At 38.6% G+C, this 12,421-nt stretch overlaps 1 protein-coding gene across 1 annotated transcript in view; it reads right to left on the bottom strand.

Moving 5' to 3' along the window:
• Positions 1-12,421, bottom strand: part of Nulp1 (Nuclear localized protein 1) — a gene marked incomplete at its 5' end in the record, with an annotated part of 92,759 nt that overhangs the window by 29,780 nt on the left and 50,558 nt on the right. Inside the window, 1 exon segment of the mRNA XM_070095227.1 lies at positions 7,557-7,714. Within this exon segment, the coding sequence (XP_069951328.1) occupies positions 7,557-7,714 (158 nt within the window).

The raw sequence follows: 12,421 nt of genomic DNA, 5'->3' as shown, positions 1-12,421 counted from the left end.
TTTTTCAGACTTTGGGGTGTCAGGAATAGATTAATTCTTTTCCATTATTTCTTATGAGGAAAATTAACTCGATCAACGGCAAGGACTCTGAAACAGATTAATGCCGTTGGTTGAGGATCCACTGTATCTGTATTCTCAATGTCACAAACATATGGAAAACAATATACATGTAATCTTATTCTTAATATCTGTAATCCACACAACCATCACAAAACTGATGGTGTCCATATTATGTTAATATGCTAGAATTATCACAACAGTGACCTCCATCGAAGACACTGCAAGACTCCATGCGGACATCAACCAAATCTTCGAATGGGCCACTCAAAATAATATGAAGTTCAATGAAGAGAAATTTCAGCTACTCAGATACTGTGATACTGTAACCATACAACAGAGCGGAAAAGTAATGTGAAGGACCTGAGAGTGATAATGTCAGAGGATCTCGCCTTCAAAGACCACAACAATGTATCTACCTCATCCGCTAGGAAAATGATAGAATGGATGAGAACCTTCAAAACTAGGGACTTTAGGCCCATGATTCTCTTCAAATCACTTGTGCTCTCTAGGCTGGAATACTGCTGTACACTAACAGCCCCCTTCAAGGCTGGCGACATTGCAGACCTGGAGAGTGTACAAAGAACTTTCACTGCACACATGTGCGATTTTTTTTTTTTCAACAAGTCGGCCGTCTCCCACCGAGGCAGGGTGACCCAAAAAAGAAAGAAAATCCCCAAAAAGAAAATACTTTCATCATCATTCAACACTTTCACCACACTCACACATTATCACTGTTTTCGCAGAGGTGCTCAGAATACAACAGTTTAGAAGCATATACGTATAAAGATACACAACATATCCCTCCAAACTGCCAATATCCCAAACCCCTCCTTTAAAGTGCAGGCATTGTACTTCCCATTTCCAGGACTCAAGTCCGACTATATGAAAATAACCGGTTTCCCTGAATCCCTTCACTAAATAAGTGCGATAAGGCACCTAAACTAATGGGAACAGTTGAAGGACCTTGATCTGTATTCCCTCGAACGCAGGTGAGAGAGATACATGATGATATACACTTGGAAGGTCCTGGAGGGATTGGTACCAAACCTGCACATGAAAATCACTCCCTATGAAAGAAAAAAGACTCAGCAGGAGATGCAACATTCCCCCAATGAAAAGCAGGGGTGCCACGAGTACACTGAGAGAAAACACAACAAGTGTCCAGGGCCCAAGACTGTTCAATTGCCTCCCAGCATACATGAGGGGGATTACCGATAGACCCCTGGCTGTCTTCAAGAAGGCACTGAACAGGCACCTAAAGTCAATACCTGACCAATCGGGCTGTGGTTCGTACGTCCGCTTGCGTGCGGCCAGCAGTAACAGCCTTGATGATCAGACCCTGATCCACCATGAGGCCTGGTCTCAGACCGGGCCACGAGGGTGTTGACCCCCGAAACCATCTCCATGTAAACCTATAATCATAACCAAACCTGCAAGTTTTTAAACAATTAAACTTAACAGAAGCCATATAGCATGTAGTAATAGGATATTCAATTCTTTTGTATTCATTGTAACTCTCAAATTTATATTTACAATCAACCAAGATACTGTATAAAAAAAACGCTCATTTTGTCACTGCCTTATTAACCTTACGTTAGTCTTAAGTTTGCCCAAAATGCTCTGCATATTAACCCCTTGATTGTTGCAACCCCAAATCCTGAGGTGTCTCCTGATGTCGCAAATAAAAAAAAAAAAAAAAAAAAAAAATCTTATGAAATGATAGAGAATCTTTTCCCGATTGTGATGACACCAAAAGAACGAAATTTGATGGAAAACTGACGGAATTACACTCTCGCGAAGTTAGCGGCCTTGGTGACATTTACGAATCAGCGACTTCGCCCACTTTGAGCCCTATTTTCGGCTAATTCCATTGTTCCAGTCGACCAAACTCATAGCTATTTCTTTACAACTCCATTTTTTTCTATCGACTGAGTACAAGAAACTTCCCATTTACCAATTTCAACTACCCAATAACGTGGTTAGAAATTTACAATTTGGCCAATTTCACAAAAATGAAAAAAATATGAATTTCAAAATAGGGTCCAGAATGAACAATGCAGACATTCCTGGTTCTAAAATAACATTTTCTTTGTTCATAAGCCATGTCTCCAGGCCCCTCTGATATTACTCTTGCTATCTATTTTGAATTTTTATTCAAAAAATAGAAGATTTACTGTTATGCAGACTACTGCAATATTGTAATAATTGTATAAATAATGTCAACCCATTCATGACTGCATATTAGAATGGCTAATTGGACATATATTGGAAAATGACATCATTTGGTTATTTTTGAACATCGGCAAAAATCAAACATTTCCTCTAATTTGAGCTTCATTTCAAGGTTCTTTTCATAGTAAAACCAATCAAAATCACCTATATTTCTATAATACGTTTTCCATTCTATGAAATGAGACCAAGAAAACGAGTATACAACCATAAATACTATATGAAAATAGACCACAAATTCGGCATTTTAATTAAAAAAATGGTCAGTTTTTTTCTCATTATGCACTGTGTGCTGCAGGATTTTTTATATGATGCACACTGACCACACAGACCTATTCTCCCACATGTGGGCCTACCAGCTTTCTCCTGCTTGATTTGAAGCCACTAGAATTTATCAGTATATACATTTTTTTTTTTTTTCAACAAGTCGGCCGTCTCCCACCGAGGCAGGGTGACCCAAAAAAAGAAAGAAAATCCCCAAAAAGAAAATACTTTCATCATCATTCAACACTTTCACCACACTCACACATTATCACTGCTTTTGCAGAGGTGCCCAGAATACAACAGTTTAGAAGCATATACGAATAAAGATACACAACATATCCCTTCAAACTGCCAATATCCCAAACCCCTCCTTTAAAGTGCAGGCATTGTACTTCCCATTTCCAGGACTCAAGTCCGACTATATGAAAATAACCGGTTTCCCTGAATCCCTTCACTAAATATTACCCTGCTCACACTCCAATAAGATCGTCAGGTCCCAAGTATCATTCGTCTCCATTCACTCCTATCTAACACGCTCATGCACGCTTGCTGGAAGTCCAAGCCCCTCGCCCACAAAACCTCCTTTACCCCCTCTTTCCAACCCTTTCGAGGACGACCCCTACCCCTCTTTCCTTCCCCTATAGATTTATATGCTTTCCATGTCATTCTACTTTGATCCATTCTCTCTAATTGACCAAACCACCTCAACAACCCCTCTTCTGCTCTCTGACTAATGCTTTTATTAACTCCACACCTTCTCCTAATTTCCACACTCCGAATTTTCTGCATAATATTTACACCACACATTGCCCTTAAACAGGACATCTCCACTGCCTCCAACCGTCTCCTCGCTGCTGCATTTACCACCCAAGCTTCACATCCATATAAGAGTGTTGGTACTACTATACTTTCATACATTCCCTTCTTTGCCTCCATAGATAACCTTTTTTGACTCCACATATACCTCAACGCACCACTCACCTTTTTTCCCTCATCAATTCTATGATTAACCTCATCCTTCATAAATCCATCCGCCGACACGTCAACTCCCAAGTATCTGAAAACATTCACTTCTTCCATACTCCTCCTCCCCAATTTGATATCCAATTTTTCTTTATCTAAATCATTTGATACCCTCATCACCTTACTCTTTTCTATGTTCACTTTCAACTTTCTACCTTTACAAACATTCTCAAACTCATCCACTAACCTTTGCAATTTTTCTTTAGAATCTCCCATAAGCACAGTATCATCTGCAAAAAGTAACTGTGTCAATTCCCATTTTGAATTTGATTCCCCATAATTTAATCCCACCTCTCTCCCGAACACCCTAGCATTTACTTCTTTTACAACCCCATCTATAAATATATTAAACAACCATGGTGACATTACACATCCCTGTCTAAGACCTACTTTTACCAGGAAGTATTCTCCCTCTCTTCTACACACCCTAACCTGAGCCTCACTATCCTCATAAAAGCTCTTTACAGCATTTAGTAACTTACCACCTATTCCATAAACTTGCAACATCTGCCACATTGCTCCTCTATCCACTCTATCATATGCCTTTTCTAAATCCATAAATGAAATAAAAACTTCCCTACCTTTATCTAAATACTGTTCACATATATGCTTCAATGTAAACACTTGATCTACACATCCCCTACCCACTCTGAAGCCTCCTTGCTCATCCGCAATTCTACATTCTGTCTTACCTCTAATTCTTTCAATTATAACTCTACCATATACTTTTCCTGGTATACTCAGTAAACTTATTCCTCTATAATTTTTACAATCTCTTTTGTCCCCTTTCCCTTTATATAAAGGGACTATACATGCTCTCTGCCAATCCCTAGGTACCTTCCCCTCTTTCATACATTTATTAAACAAAAGTACCAACCACTCCAACACTATATCCCCCCCTGCTTTTAACATTTCTGTCATGATCCCATCAGTTCCAGCTGCTTTACCCCCTTTCATTCTACGTAATGCCTCACGTACCTCCACCACACTTACATTTCGCTCTTCTTCACTCCTAAAAGATGGTATACCTCCCTGGCCAGTGCATGAAATTACCGCCTCCCTTTCTTCCTCAACATTTAAAAGTTCCTCAAAATATTCTCGCCATCTACCTAATACCTCCCTCTCCCCATCTACTAACTCCCCTCCTCTGTTTTTAACTGACAAATCCATACTTTCCCTAGGCTTTCTTAACTTGTTTAACTCACTCGAAAATTTTTTCTTATTTTCATTAAAATTTCTTGACAGTGCCTCTCCCACTCTTTCATCTGCTCTCCTTTTGCACTCTCTTCACCTTTCTTTTACTCTCCATATACTCTGCTCTTCTTATAACACTTCTGCTTTGTAAAAACCTCTCATAAGCTACCTTTTTCTCTTTTATCACACCCTTTACTTCATTATTCCACCAATCACTTCTCTTTCCTCCTGCCCCCACCCTCCTATAACCACAAACTTCTGCCCCACATTCTAATACTGCATTTTTAAAACTATTCCAACCCTCTTCAACCCCCCCACTACTCATCTTTGCACTAGTCCACCTTTCTGCCACTAGTCGCTTATATCTCGTCTGAACTTCCTCCTCCCTTAGTTTATACACTTTCACCTCCCTCTTACTTGTTGTTGCCACCTTCCTCTTTTCCCATCTACCTCTTACTCTAACTGTAGCTACAACTAAATAATGATCTGACATATCAGTTGCCCCTCTATAAACATGTACATCCTGGAGCCTACCCATCAACCTTTTATCCACCAATACATAATCTAACAAACTACTTTCATTACGTGCTACATCATACCTTGTATATTTATTTATCCTCTTTTTCATAAAATATGTATTACTTATTACCAAATTTCTTTCTACACATAGCTCAATTAAAGGCTCCCCATTTACATTTACCCCTGGCACCCCAAATTTACCTACTACTCCCTCCATAACATTTTTACCCACTTTAGCATTGAAATCCCCAACCACCATTACTCTCACACTTGATTCAAAACTCCCCACGCATTCACTCAACATTTCCCAGAATCTCTCTCTCTCCTCTACACTTCTTTCTTCTCCAGGTGCATACACGCTTACTATAGCCCACTTTTCACATCCAATCTTTATTTTACTCCACATAATCCTTGAATTTATGTATTTGTAGTCCCTCTTTTCCTGCCATAGCTTATCCTTCAACATTATTGCTACTCCTTCTTTAGCTCTAACTCTATTTGAAACCCCTGACCTAATCCCATTTATTCCTCTCCATTGAAACTCTCCCACCCCCTTCAGCTTTGTTTCACTTAAAGCCAGGACATCCAGTTTCTTCTCATTCATAACATCCACAATCTTCTCTTTCTTATCATTTGCACAACATCCACGCACATTCAGACTTCCCACTTTGACAATTTTCTTCTTCTTATTCTTTTTAGTAATCTTTACAGGAAAAGGGGTTACTAGCCCATTGTTCCCGGCATTTTAGTTGACTTTTACAACACGCATGGCTTACGGAGGAAAGATTCTTATTCCACTTCCCCATGGATATAAAAGGAAAAGTAATAAGACCAAGAACTATTAAGATAAAATCAAAGAAAACTCAGATGAGTGTGTATAAATAAACGTGTACATGTATGTGTAGTGTGACCTAAGTGTAAGTAGAAGTAGCAAGACGTACCTGTAATCTTGCATATTTATGAGACAGACAAAAGACACCAGCAATCCTACCATCATGTAAAACAATTACAGGCTTTTGTTTTACACTCACTTGGCAGGACGGTAGTACCTCCCTGGGTGGTTGCTGTCTACCAACCTACTACATATATACATATATGTCAAAAAACGGTGGGTCGTAAGATGTATATATACGACCAAAACAGTCAAAGGGTTAACCATTTCAGGGTCCAGAGGCCAAATTTTGAAGTGTGCACCAGGGTCCAAGAATTTTCAAAAAATAATTTTGTTATTTTTCTTATGAAATGGCAGAGAATCTTTTTCTGAAGGTAATAAAACAAAAAGTACGAAATTTGATGGAAAATTGATGAAATTATGCTCTCGCAAATTTTGATGTGTCAGCGATATTTACACATCGGCGATTTTGCCGATTTTGACTCCCATTTTAGGCCAATTACGTTATTCTAGTCGACCAAATTCTTAGCTATTTCACTAGTATTACTTCTATTCCATCGACCGAGCACAAGAAATCGCCAAGTCAACTGTTTCAGCTACAAAATAAAGTGATCGGAAATTAGTAAATTGGTCAATTTAATGCAAAGTTCAAAATAATCCAATTTCAAAATAAGGCCCAGAATAAACAATGCAGGCATTCCTGGCACTAAACTAATATTTCCTCTCTTCATTAGTTATGTTTTCAAGCTTTACAAATGAACTCCATTTTGATTTTTAATTCACATAATGAATTTTTATTAAAACCAAAAAATAGAAGATTTACTGTCATGCAGTATTGTAATAATTGTATAAATAATATCACCACATTTGTGAACGTATATTAGACCCACCAGCTGGTGTGTATTAGACGTGAGGTCATTTGTTTACTCTTGAACATCGGCAAAAATTTAACATTTCCGCTACTTTGAGCTCAGTTTCAGCCATTTTCAGTACTAAAACTAATTAAAATCATCTCTATTTCTGTAATATATCTTCCATTCTATCAAATGAGACCAAGAAATCGCAAATACAACTATAAAAAACATACGAAAAAACACTGCAAATTCACTGTTTTAATCTCAGTTTTTTCTCTCATTATGCACTGTGTGCTGCAGGATTTGTTTTATGTGGTGCACACATACCACATAGATGTATTCTCTCATATCAAGGCCCAAATTTACCGCTCACAGCTTATCAGAGTGAGCTGAGCTCATGGCGTAGATCTACGCTTTGGACCCTCAACGTAAAGCCGTAGATCTACAGCACGGACCCTGAAAGGGTTAAAAATTAATGTTTTTTTGAAGGGCAAATAGAAAAACTAAGGATCAGAACGAACTGCAGGTAGAGTTGCAGTAGCATGTTTGATTTCTGCCATAAGGATGTGGCGGTAAATTGCCATAGGTGTGCCCTGGTATCTTGTTTTACGTATCTCTTCTCCTTCCTTCACCATCGGGTCACCACTGTCTATACGAGCTAGGACAATCTGCACATTCTCTGTAACAAAATTAAAGAAAAGGTATTAGTACAGAGGAATAAATTTTCAATTTATAATTAATTTACTGCACTGGTAAAATAAGAAAATTTAAGCAAAACTAGTCAGGTGAAGAAGATTCAAGACATTTGTGATTTATCATTTCTTTAATACACTATTTCACTTCCCTCCATAATGATTCCTTACAATCCAATTTCAGATACTTTATCACCAATATATTTCTTACTTTCATCACCTTGTTCTTTTATGAATTCACTTTCAACTTCTTATACACACATTTCCAATCTTTCCCATAAATTCCTGAAGTTTTTCTTCTGAATTGCTCAATCAGCACTGTCATCTAAAAACTGTAACAGTAAAAGGTTTATTTTATATGAGATTCACTAACTTTTAATACCATACCTCTTGCTAGCAAACTTATACAGGTCCGCCATCACAAATCTGGCAATCAGTTATTCGGTTCCTTCAGTTATTCGGCACTAATTTCGGCTAGCATAATTTCAAATTTCCTGGGTTGCCACACCAACCTGCTGGTACTGTTTGGTGGCGCTACTTACTGCATAAGTCATTCTAATTTCTTTTTCTCCATTTATTGTTATAACCTGCTTACTTTTAGCCCTAGCCACGGTTCCAATGAATAAAAAATGCTTTTCGTTGTGTAAAGCACTTTCACAGTACATTGTCCATTAAAGATAAGGTGGCTTTGAAGCCAGTTGCCATGAGCTCAGTCTCGTGGTGCAGGGGAATATGCTTTATCATTATGCTAATATCAACACTACAGCTTATTGTCTATCACAATTGATCTAATATGACATAATAAACAATATAAATAACATAAACATGTTAAATACTCCAGAATGAATAATATTTGGCATAATACCGAGCAGTTCGATGGAGGTATGAAGAGGACATAGTATACAAGTACCATTCTCCCATCCCTGTCTTGGGGCTTATATTAGAGAAAACAGAGAGTAGCACATGGCTAACTGTGATATACACTCGTACTGCACCATAAACCTGAAACAAAAAAGCTATTTCCTCTTCATAGATTATCACACATAGCAGCATGTGTGTAGAGAACCTAGGATAACCCAAAAAAGTCAGATGAAGTGGCTTATTTCTAGTACCTGGCTTGGGTTAGCCATATATGGTTTTTGGTAAATATTCGATTCCCAGCCAGGGTAGAAACATTGGGTTTGCTTCTTCACACCTGTTGTCTATGTTCACCCATCAGTAAATGGGTACCTGGGTGTTAGTTGACTGGTGTGGGTGTTATCCTGGGACACTGACCTAATTTTCTTGAAATACTCAGCATAACAAGTGCCTTTCTATACAGTAATACATCACTGATGTCAGCTAGGCCTGTATACCTTGTACATGTTTTTTTTTTTTTTTTTTTTTTAACAAGTCGGTCGTCTCCCACCGAGGCAGGGTGACCCAAAAAAAAAAAGAAAGAAAATCCCCAAAAAGAAAATACTTTCATCATCATTCAACACTTTCACCACACTCACACATTATCACTGCTTTTGCAGAGGTGCTCAGAATATAACAGTTTAGAAGCATATATGTAGAGAGATACACAACATATCCCTCCAAACTGCCAATATCCCAAACCCCTCCTTTAAAGTGCAGGCATTGTACTTCCCATTTCCAGGACTCAAGTCCGACTATATGAAAATAACCGGTTTCCCTGAATCCCTTCACTAAATATTACCCTGCTCACACTCCAACAGATCGTCACGTCCCAAGTATCATTCGTCTCCATTCACTCCTATCTAACACGCTCATGCACGCTTGCTGGAAATCCAAGCCCCTAGCCCACAAAACCTCCTTTACCCCCTCTTTCCAACCCTTTCGAGGACGACCCCTACCCCTCTTTCCTTCCCCTATAGATTTATATGCTTTCCATGTCATTCTACTTTGATCCATTCTCTCTAAATGACCAAACCACCTCAACAACCCCTCTTTTGCCCTCTGACTAATGCTTTTATTAACTCCACACCTTCTCCTAATTTCCACACTCCGAATTTTCTGCATAATATTTACACCACACATTGCCCTTAGACAGGACATCTCCACTGCCTCCAACCATCTCCTCGCTGCTGCATTTACCACCCAAGCTTCACATCCACATAAGAGTGTTGGTACTACTATACTTTCATACATTCCCTACTTTGCCTCCATAGATAAAGTTTTTTGACTCCACATATACCTCAACGCACCACTCACCTTTTTTCCCTCATCAATTCTATGATTAACCTCATCCTTCATAAATCCATCCGCCGACACGTCAACTCCCAAGTATCTGAAAACATTCACTTCTTCCATACTCCTCCTCCCCAATTTGATATCCAATTTTTCTTTATCTAAATCATTTGATACCCTCATCACCTTACTCTTTTCTATGTTCACTTTCAACTTTCTACCTTTACACACATTCTCAAACTCATCCACTAACCTTTGCAATTTTTCTTTAGAATCTCCCATAAGCACAGTATCATCAGCAAAAAGTAACTGTGTCAATTCCCATTTTGAATTTGATTCCCCATAATTTAATCCCACCCCTCTCCCGAACACCCTAGCATTTACTTCTTTTACAACCCCATCTATAAATATATTGAACAACCATGGTGACATTACACATCCCTGTCTAAGACCTACTTTTACCAGGAAGTATTCTCCCTCTCTTCTACACACCCTAACCTGAGCCTCACTATCCTCATAAAAGCTCTTTACAGCATTTAGTAACTTACCACCTATTCCATATACTTGCAACATCTGCCACATTGCTCCTCTATCCACTCTATCATATGCCTTTTCTAAATCCATAAATGCAATAAAAACTTCCCTACCTTTATCTAAATACTGTTCACATATATGCTTCAATGTAAACACTTGATCTACACATCCCCTACCCACTCTGAAGCCTCCTTGCTCGTCCGCAATTCTACATTCTGTCTTACCTCTAATTCTTTCAATTATAACCCTACCGTATACTTTTCCTGGTATACTCAGTAAACTTATTCCTCTATAATTTTTACAATCTCTTTTGTCCCCTTTCCCTTTATATAAAGGGACTATACATGCTCTCCGTCAATCCCTAGGTACCTTCCCCTCTTTCATACATTTATTAAACAAAAGTACCAACCACTCCAACACTATATTCCCCCCTGCTTTTAACATTTCTGTCATGATCCCATCAGTTCCAGCTGCTTTACCCCCTTTCATTCTACGTAATGCCTCACGTACCTCCACCACACTTACATTCTGCTCTTCTTCACTCCTAAAAGATGGTATACCTCCCTGGCCAGTGCATGAAATTACCGCCTCCCTTTCTTCCTTAACATTTAAAAGTTCCTCAAAATATTCTCGCCATCTACCTAATACCTCCCTCTCCCCATCTACTAACTCCCCTACTCTGTTTTTAACTGACAAATCCATACTTTCCCTAGGCTTTCTTAACTTGTTTAACTCACTCCAAAATTTTTTCTTATTTTCACTAAAATTTCTTGACAGTGCCTCTCCCACTCTTTCATCTGCTCTCCTTTTGCACTCTCTCACCCCTCTCTTCACCTTTCTTTTACTCTCCATATACTCTGCTCTTCTTATAACACTTCTGCTTTGTAAAAACCTCTCGTAAGCTACCTTTTTCTCTTTTATCACACCCTTTACTTCATCATTCCACCAATCACTCCTCTTTCCTCCTGCCCCCACCCTCCTATAAAAAAAAATTTCTGCCCCACATTCTAATACTGCATTTTTAAAACTATTCCAACCCTCTTCAACCCCCCCACTACTCATCTTTGCACTAGCCCACCTTTCTGCCAATAGTCGCTTATATCTCGCCCGAACTTCCTCCTCCCTTAGTTTATACACTTTCACCTCCCTCTTACTTGTTGTTGCCACCTTCCTCTTTTCCCATCTACCACTTACTCTAACTGTAGCTACAACTAAATAATGATCCGATATATCAGTTGCCCCTCTATAAACATGTACATCCTGGAGCCTACCCATCAACCTTTTATCCACCAATACATAATCTAACAAACTACTTTCATTACATGTACTTGTAGTAAATAAAGATATTATTATTATTACTACTATTATTATTTTCTCAGTTGTTTGTTGGGTTATCTTATTGAAACTTGGGCAATGTATGATGGAAAGATACTTCTTAACGTACACCAAAAATGAAAGAAATCAGACCATAAATAGCGGAGTTCACTTCTCAGCCATTAGCGGCTGCTTAGCGGTATATTTTTGTATGTTTTTTATGGTTATATTCTCGTTTTTTCGGTCTCATTGATAGAATGGAAGATATATTACATCAACAGATATGATTTTGATTGCTTTCATGACGAAAAGTACCTTGAAATTGCACTCACAGTAGCGGAAATGTTCTATTTTTTAGCAATACTCAAGAGTAAACATATGACGTCACCGTCCAATACCTGTCCGCCTGCCAGTCCAAATTCCAATACGCAGTCAAGAATGGGCTGACATTGATGGGTTGACATTATTTATTTATTATTTACTGATGGGTGAACATAGACAACAGGTGTGAAGAAACACACCCAATGTTTCTACCCTGGCTGGGAATCGAATACAGTGGTCCCTCGCTTTTCGTAGTTCTCGGCAATCATAGATTTCGGAAATCATAGGGATATTTTTGTATAAACATGGGCTCGCTTTTCATAGGTTGACTCGTG

Source organism: Cherax quadricarinatus, chromosome 49 (assembly GCF_038502225.1).
Source record: "Cherax quadricarinatus isolate ZL_2023a chromosome 49, ASM3850222v1, whole genome shotgun sequence".
NCBI lineage: Eukaryota > Metazoa > Arthropoda > Malacostraca > Decapoda > Parastacidae > Cherax > Cherax quadricarinatus.
The sequence above is the reverse complement of the archived record's forward strand: the minus strand, read 5'-3'. Positions and strand labels throughout refer to the sequence as shown.